The sequence below is a fragment of the Notolabrus celidotus genome, chromosome 3 (assembly GCF_009762535.1).
Source record: "Notolabrus celidotus isolate fNotCel1 chromosome 3, fNotCel1.pri, whole genome shotgun sequence".
In the NCBI taxonomy this organism is placed as follows: domain Eukaryota; kingdom Metazoa; phylum Chordata; class Actinopteri; order Labriformes; family Labridae; genus Notolabrus; species Notolabrus celidotus.
In genome coordinates this window covers 35,966,031-35,975,425 of record NC_048274.1, presented here as the reverse complement: position 1 = coordinate 35,975,425, position 9,395 = coordinate 35,966,031, and the positions used below count along the sequence as shown (strand labels likewise).

The window sequence follows — 9,395 nt, the reverse complement described above, 5'->3', positions numbered from 1 at the left end:
ATCATATCTCAAGAGCCAGACACATTTTGTCAGGAGATGGTGGAGACTCAAGCAGAGCAAAAACTAAACAGAAAATGGATGTGACATAACTATTAACGTAACTAACGTTTTGATCTAAAACTTGCCTTTTGTTGACAACATATCTTCAGTTCTTAAGCTGCCCCATGTGTGTCCAAAATGTTCCTGATTGCATTAGGAAAAAACAAAACTGTGGGGTAGAGTGAAAATGGAGATGCATCAAAGACACAAAAAAGGAGATTTTTTTGTTTTTGCCAAATGTTTTTTTTTCTAAATGGACTTTACCCATTAAAAAAACAATTAAATGGTTCAGTAATTGTGTTTCTTTTCTTTAAATATCTGATTCCTCTGTGACATTGAGTTCAACTATTATCACAACTATTATGAAATTATAACTTGCAGTGGGTTGTCCTTCATTTCTTTCAACTTAAACAGATTACTTTAAAGCTCCCATGAGGAACTTTTGGTTTGTGTCATTTTTGGCGCCCCCTGTGGACAAAGCAGCTTATTTTGAGCTTTACGTGCATAGGTAATGTTTGCTGACAAAAGATCTTATTCTGCTGACTTTTGACTGACAATATATGGTCCATTGTGAATAGTTTAAATTGAGAATGTATAAAAGAAGTGTCTTCAGCTTCTCAGCTGACACCTCCTCCCTCTTGCTGGTTTCAGGCTTTAAAATGACAGTATAGTCATCATCTGTCTTGTTGCTGATAGCATTGTTTGCTTTTGTCTATCATCAAAAAGCCTCAATATGGACTTCAGCCTGTTTTATAACCAGCAGCAAACAGCACAGCAGCTTTAGGTCTAACACCTGCTGCAGTAAACACTCATGGTTACATATTAATCAATGGATGAACTGTCAGAAACACATGTACACATTCACCTAACCTTACTCCACTTCGACTGAAGTTAGACTGAAACTTCCATGATCTGCTTCTCCCATATTAAACTATTTATTTGTGAGCTGTTGTTTACACATTGATGTTTTCAGTAGGAGGAAATTAGCATGAGTCAGAGGACCACCGACGGGTTTGGAAAGCTGGAAAGAACTGAGGTTATTTTTGTGGGATCTGCTGACAGATTCTCAGAGTAAGGTGTCACCTTCGGGAACAACTGTTTTCTTCTCTCTATTTTAAACTTTCCATCTGATTCATGGGGAATCACTCACTTTTGATTGATGTGTCAGACAAACAAAACAGGCAGCTGTCGCCTCCTCAGACATGTCAGCATGTATGGTTTTTATTCCTCCTTGTGACAAACACATTCTCCCTCTGTTGAAAGCCCACAGCCAGTCTCCTCTATTAATTAATCCAAGGACTCCAATGAAGACAAAATAACTATCATTTGGTCACAATTTCGGCCAATTACGCCTGCGACGGGATGTGCGTCGGTGTCACCTTATTTTTAGTCTTACAAACAGCTTACTCCGAGTCCCAAAAACATCTCATTACAGTCTGCCATCAGTGTCTGTTCTGTAATTTAGTGTTTGGATAAAATTCTCCATAAAAAGCCTTGACGTGTCATGAACAATGAATTTCCTTTCATTGCGATGACACCATGGCCTCCCCGGTTTCTTTCTGACTCCACTCGCTCCCGCTAACTTCCTCTCATGTGGCTTCCTGGCAATCAGCCAAACTCCCCTCCTCCCACCTCCCATGGCCCGTAAAGTCACAGAGCTGCGTGTCCCGTGTGAGACAGGAAGCCGGGCCCTATGGACAGTGACCTCACCGCAGGAAGAGAGCAGAGGGTGTGTGTACTGTATGAGTGTGTGCAGAGTCGTAAATCTTTACTGTCTTCAGATAGCTCAAAAAGACGTGTTCTGCTCGGTGAATGCATAAAGACGCTGGAAACACACCTTCCAGAGCATTTTTTTTTAATGTGTACATGTCCAGCATGGCTTGTTAACACACTCAACTAGAGGTGAACACACAACACAAATGTATAAAATGTTACATTTCTACAGAAAATAAAACACTAACAACCAATCATCAAAACTAATTGGAATGTTATTAACAAAAAAAAAATCAAGTTTGGAGAGAAAAAATGCACAAAATCAAAACAAATAAGACAAATGATCAAAAACAAACATTAAAATCATCTGTGTTCATCAATTGATGCTTTCTTTTTTTCTCCTCTCATCCCAGTCAGAGATGAAAGATTCTTTCTGTGTTCTCAGAAAGACACTGAATCATTACTCAGGTGGTAATGACGACAAGGTTGTAAGTGTGAGATGCACAATTCCACGACTGATGGTCAGCACAGGTCCAGCTGAATCCACCAAAATCTACCCTCTACTGTAGCTGCAGCGAGCGGGTGAAAACAGAGGGCTGATCAACAGTTAGATGTCTGTGACGCACGCTGAGAGCCGTTCTGCTGCTCCACAGAGCAAAGTGACATCACAGACAATGAAAGTCATTTGTCAGCCTCCGTCTTTTCTATTTCGTCCTCGGGCAGCTGAGTTAGTCGAGTGGTGATTGAAAATGAGTGGTTTCAGAGTGGAAAGGGTTCGATGAGCAAGGTGAGATGCACTCTGGGAAAAAGAGAGAAGCATCTGGACAGCCCACAGTCTTCTGCGCTCAAGCTGTTAGAAGCCACAAAGTTGACCCGAGTGAAACAGAAACAGTCTCTTTTTCAACTTTTTTATGCTTTGATCTTTTCAGTCCAGTTTTATCGATCTGATGTTTTTCCCAGTAGAGTTTGGCTGATGCAACGACTTGTCTAAGTTTGTGGATATGATCAGGGGCAGAGATGCGCAGTGACTACAGGCAGCTGAAACAGAACAAGTGTTGAGGGCACAGACACAGACACAGAAAACCTGCCTTCTGCATGATTGTAGAGATTCAAACTGAGATTTTCATTAAGATAAAAGACAAAAAGAAAGGTTGAGAGAGCCCCGACAGCCTGGCTGACTGAGAAATGCTTCACATGCAGTGTTTACAGAAACAAATCCTGAGAGAGATGAAAGCTCAGACAAGCTCAGAGATGTCCTAACCTTAAACAAACTTTGCATCAGACACTGTGTACTTCGCAATAAACAAGGCATTAACATAAAATACTTCAGACTTTGCAGCTTTGAATCCGAATGTGACTCCCTGCTGCAAAGTCTGAGCTCGCCAAAACTCAAAGCCTGACAGGTACAGTGTTTTAGAAGTGAATCCTCCTGCAGTGTTCAAATGTTGCTGAACAAGGAGGTGGATCTAAAAAGGGCTTTAGACCTTGGCTTGGACTGGATTTCTAAGCAGGGGGGGGAGAAAGGGAGGGGAGGAAGGTGAGGTTTTGAAAGACAATAATGTGTTTGTGTGTGTATTAGGGAGAGAGAAAATAAAGGGAGGAGAGAGAGAGAGAGAGAGCGAGAGGGGGGAGAAAGAGAAGGCCATTGTTGTTATTATGATCCCCTCGGGCTCTGAGGGCCAGTATGCAGAGGGGAGGGGGACAGAGAGAGTGGGAGATTTACAGTCAGACAACAGGCCTCGCTTATGGAGAGGAGAGCTGATTAACTGAACACCTCCACACACACATACACACAGAAACAAAAACACATGCATCAATCAGCCCTGACACATTTCTTCCCTGAACCTTTTAGCACTCGTCTGTTTCTCCCCGGATGTCCGGAGACGATGAACTGTGCCAAATTTGATCTCTGTCGGTGACACCTCACCGAGAATCTCTCAAACTGCAAGCAAAGCGAACTCAGGTACGCTCGACTTTCTCAACTTTGAAGTGGTTTTCTTGAGCTTTGAAGTGGTTACCTCCCTGTGGACTCTGTGGAGAGGTCACGGAGGAGAAAAAAAGAGGAAGAACTCTAGAGGGTTTTATCTTGTGCAATGAGTTGGCGTTTTGTGATCCTGTCCAGACTCTACGCTGTCTGAGCTCTCATTGATGGACCAATGGAAGAGCAGGATAGGAGGAAGAGAGAGGGGTGGGGGGGGGGTTTGCTTTTAACACTGATTAGCTTAGTCCGCCAACCCCATCCCCCCTGTAACCCTGATCATGAGGAGGTGAGTGATGGACACAGGACACCGTTTCCTGGCAACCGCTGAATCGACTCGCCACAGATCAATCTCAAGACTTCTCTTTAAGGCTAATTATGCTCTTTCTTTTCTTCCTCAGCTTTATGAGGCAAAGGTGTTCCACCTAAACCTGTCTTCACCTCGATGACGGACAACCAGGAGAGCAGATAAAGATAACTCTGTGAGTCTAGCCAAAAAGACTGCTGCTGCTACTTGTGCTTTCCTACTTTAGGGCTGGATATGGGACGGTGACCTGTGGCCAAGCTGCAGCTAACACTTGGTTTTGAGAGGAAGCCTTCAGGGTTTTTTGTTTGTTAAAGATGATGAGAAAGGTTGTCAAACAATCTATACATTGATACTTTTTGATTCCATGTGTATTAAAGGGATACGAACTGTGTAAAGTGGAGAGAAAGAGGATCAAAAATACATTTCTGATTGTTTCACTTCATAAAACAAACTTACAATATCTCCACTCCTCTGAATAGCAGAGCTGGGTTTTATCTAATGGCAGATAAAGCCTCTCTTCATCCTGCATGCTGTGTGTGTGTGTGTTAGAGACAGAGAGCGACAGCAAAGTCACCTTGGTGCTGCATTGTGTTTATGTCCTGACCTGCCGACTGATGGCTGTGACCTTCACACCCCGGCACAATCACTGACATTGGCCAACAATGTCCCAAACACAGCAACATGTAAGAAATCTGGAGAATACAGAGCGGGGGAGGATTGGATCGGAAGTCTAATGGATTACAAAAGACAAAATTCAGGGAACCACTTATGAGTCTATGTCTTTTTGAAGAGAAATCCTTGTCCTTTCATCAAGTACAAAGTGTTGTTATGTGTTCAGTAACGTTTTCTGAACCTGTATGAAGGTTGGTAGCTAAAACAAGACAATGACCTCATTCTTGGTGCCTAGAACTTTGTATTTTGTAGCCTTTGTGTCCAACGTATCAAATTGTTTGCCAACAATTTCCTCAACTTGGGACATTTTCAAATTCACTATCAAGGCTACTAACTTGAATATCACCAGGACCCTGTGTTCATGTTGTTTTCTCATCCAGCCCTAACAACCAGGTTGAATGTGCATGCTTTAATGCATGTCATGGGGTGAATACAAAGCCACAGCAAGCACTCCTGTGAACAAAAAGTCAGCCTGCTACTGTAAGCTAAAGTTTCCTCTTTGGCTAGCTCTGATGTTGAGCTAACAGGAGAATTTGGGTCACTGCTGCCAGTGGGATTGAGCAAATCAAAGTCTCTCTCTCCCTCTCTCTCTGAATTCCCACCCCTCCTTGTTCCTGAGATCCAAACTTTGCAAGCTCAGAGAGAAGAGGTCAGCCTCCCCCCTCACTCCCCCCCTCTATCCCTTGTCTCAGCTGCAGGAAATTCAGTCTCTCCTCACCCTCCCCGTCCAGATCTGTGTAACCTGAGCCGGCTGAGCTGAGCCCTCTCTGCTCAGACCGGCAGCTTACTACCTAATGCCCCCTCAGATAAGCTTTCCTCCCATTCATATTTGAAGCTGCACTGTATGGTCCTCTGGCCATACACACTCCCCCGTTTTGGCCGGATTTGTAGCCCCCAAAGATTACTCATTTATTTAAAGCAACCAATGATAATGACTTCCCAATGCTGATTAATGATTTACATATCTTACAATGACTGGATCAATTGTTAAAGTTGATTTACTAAAGGTGTAGTGACATTTAAAGGATGTCAAATCTGTTTGTAAAAATGAAAGCACATTTCAGCCTCTCTACCACTTCCTAAAAACTTAACAGCTATTCTGCCTCAACCACTTTGTGAACAATGATGTTTTCAAAAGTCTTTTTTAAGCATTTCCCATGACAGTCATTAGAGTCCCTTTATTTCTGTGCACTACCAGATTGAGTAAGCTGACACTTATAACCTGCGTGGGTTATGTAATCCCTCAAAGTGACAATCATTAACTTTTGTGGTGGTATCAGCGGTCAAAAAGTTGAAAACAAATGAAAACTAAAGGTTGCCAGGAACACTGAGCATCATAGTTAAAAAGTCTAAAACTCTAAGGCACACGTTTGAAAATGATCAGTGATCATTTGTAGTAGAGAGGCTAAAATGTTCAGAGATACCCTCTTCTCTTTGATGCTGATATAATGGGCGAGTTAGTTGGACATTTTTCTTTGGTTCACTCCGCTTCGTCTCATCATTGATCTCTGTAAGATGAAAAGGGAGCGGAGAATGTTTTGGTTCGGGGGGGTTCAAGGTTTAGTTTGGGGGTCGCGGGGGTTAACAGCATTTGCACACACCTGCTGTTTTTTAATGAAGAGGATTAGTCTGAGTTCACATGAGCCTCACGGCCGAGCCCACCCTGGTGCTTGCAGCTCCACCATGTTTACAACAGACAGACCGTGGCTCGTCAATGAAAATGTCCTTTCAAAAATCACTAGCAATAAAAAGTCCATTACAAACTCCACGGCACATTAGCTACAACCGGCAACTGCTGTGCTGTAGGGATGGTGTTACATCCTGTTGTTAAGTTTAAGGCCAAGCTCTGTCTTGTTTCTCTCCTGTGTTTTAAGTCACACAAACGCTCCTTTTTGTCTGTTATTTCACAGCTAGCTGACTTTTTCATTCAAACATCAGTCTGCATCCTCCGAAGGTCTCAATGTGACAGAGAGGCAGCTCTCTAAGTGTAAGAGTTAAAGGATGACAACCCTTTTAAACTCTGCTTACCCTTTCAGAGTAAGAGGTCTTTAAATGGTTTCCAAATAAGGGAAAGAAAGAAGTTAGACTGATTTTTCAAATGTGTGTGAACAAGCTGCAGTAGTGGTTTAAATAGGCTGTTTCTAAATCCCACACTTCTGTCAAGTCAACACAGTTCTCACTAAGGGGAACTGCAGAATACAAAAATCAGCTCTGTTTTAAAGCAGTAATTCCACATTATAAGCTACACTACATTATTTGCAGAGGGTAAAATGTACAGATCATTAACAGAATTTAACTATAGCTCAGCCGTCACATACTTGGAGTCAGAGATGAAAGAATGTTTGTCTGCTGAATCAGTGCAGGTGTAGGACGATGGCGGCGATGCAGGAAATGTTGTTAATGCACAAAATCTGATGCTACCCAGTCCAATCACAGGGCTTGTAGTCCACGTTGTTTCAATGCCTCGTTACAATTTTGAGGAACTGTACGTCACGCATCATATGTAGGCTTCTGCGTAGTACAAATAAGGGTTAACTGCCATTTATCTCACTAGCATAAGATATAAATAAGTGTGTTCCTCATGTTGGATGGCTCGTATATTAAGTTTAGATTCATCCTGCTCATTTCCTGAACATACTCACATACAAAGTGCGTGTGATCACAACCACAGCAAGTATGGAGGGTCAAAATACCTTAGATCCAGGAAGCTGTCCGTGTTTTCTTTACTGTTATTCTGCATTTCCTCTTTAAATCAGTTTGAATAACAAGTTTTTTTTAAAAGCTTGCATCAGAAATATTTTTAGCAACGACCCCACAATGTTAATTATCAACATCTCACTTGAGGAAGACAGCGAAGACAGAGTTTCAGCTGCAGCCTGATCACTTCCAGAGAAAGGGGAGTCAGAGGGGTTAATAACTGGCCTCAGAGGCTGGGCTTAAAATATCTCTTTATGTAAACTACAGTGAAGTATCAGACCCTGCTTCTCTAACCCATCAACCAGCAACACCATAAACTGCACTGCAGAGGAAAGAGAAAAGATAAACAAGAGGGAGAAAATGATGACAAGAAAGGAAGAATCACTACCAAACCCCACCGGAAAGATCGTCCATCTACTAATCCGTCTGTCCGTATGAACTGTTTCCATTACGTTCATTTGTGGCAACATTCATAGCACAAGCAGAAGTCAAGTTATCCTTTGGGGAAAAAGCCTGACTGAGATTAGGAAAAGGAGGAGGGCGGTGCAGAAATGGAGGAGAGAATAGAACAGGCTTCCTGGTTTAGAAACAATAACAACAACAAAAAAGTCACACAAAATGAACCAAAAGAAAAAAAAACAAGAAATAAAAACAATGTGCAAACTTCTCTCATATAAATAGACTACAGTCAACGCATTGTAGAGCACCATGGGAGACAGGAGGAGTTAAGGGTGGTGTTCATGTGGGTGTGTAGGCATGTGTGTAAGACATCATTTATGCCTGGATTTGTTCTTGTGTGTGTGTTTCCGTACGGGATCTACTACCTAAGAGCTGCAGGAGCTACTGAGCACAGAGACGTGAGACGGATGGATCACAGGATAAGTTTTGGGTTAGAGGACGATTGAGTCTAAGGTTCAGTAAAAGTTTAAAGTTCAGTGACCCTTAATGTCACGTGTCACACCCAGTCCTGCAACGAGCGCTTGCAGTGCACCAGCAGTCGCGGCGCTCCTTTGCTCTGCAGCGTGTTGATGATGGCGTAGATGAGTCCTAGGATGCACAGCACCAGGACCAGCGGGATGGTCACCATCAGGATGTTCATGGTCCGTTCCTCGCTGTCGTCCACCTTCAGCACCACGTCCACCTCGTTGGTGTCTTCCTCCCGACCCTCTCTGTAATCTTCGTCTTTGTCGTTGTCCGAGCCTTTGCCCGTGTCTTTGTCCTTCCCACCATTATCCGTTCCATCCCGGTCTTTACCCTTGTCAGCGTCACGTCCAGCATCGGGGTTGAATGGAGGGCGGTTGACATCCGGGACTTTGCGTCCTGCGTCAGCGTCCGTGTCTCTGTCCGGGTCCAGGTCCACGCTGCAGCCCATAAAGTCTCTCAGGATAGACTTAGGGTAGCCAGGTTCACTCTTCATGCGGTGGTTGTCAAACTTCCAGTACTTGGATCCCTTGTAGAAGAAAGTGTACGCTGCAGACGGGAAGACAGAACAGAATATGTGAGCGTGAGATTTGAATGAACGGTTCAACATATTCTAAATACACTTCCTTTGTCTTATCAAAGGGAAGATTAGAGGATTAACGCCACTCTCTTTATCTTTCCGCTTGATACAGCTAAAGCCAGAAGTTGGTTAGCTTAGCATTAGCAAAAAGACAGGAAACAGACTGCAAGTCAGACTGTCTTCTGAAGTCTCTGCTGGTCCCCTGCCAACACACTCGTGATGACAAGACTTCAAGAAGTCAATGCTGCAGGCAGAGACATAGGCTGTTTTTGAAACCGACTATACTAGCAGTACGTACTGATTTGGCCAAAATTCAGTATGAAGTAAGTAGTATGAACTCCCAGGATGTCGTACTGACGTACTGAAAATTTCACAGTTTACATTGGACCAGTCTGCCTTGCGTACTGTTTCCCACAATGCACAGCGCTCGTTCTGCTTTTTATTTTTTCTTCTTTTTTGATGGGTGGAACTCATTTTTTAGGTACTGT

General features: G+C 43.1%; 1 protein-coding gene across 1 annotated transcript in view; it reads right to left on the bottom strand.

Moving 5' to 3' along the window:
* Nucleotides 1–1,877: 1,877 nt before the first annotated feature.
* Nucleotides 1,878–9,395, bottom strand: part of mmp15b (matrix metallopeptidase 15b) — a 45,651-nt gene continuing 38,133 nt past the window's right edge. Inside the window, exon 10 of the mRNA XM_034680882.1 lies at nucleotides 1,878–8,876. Coding sequence (XP_034536773.1) covers nucleotides 8,362–8,876 — 515 coding nt within the window. The 3' untranslated portion in view covers nucleotides 1,878–8,361. The remainder of the gene's footprint in view (nucleotides 8,877–9,395) is intronic.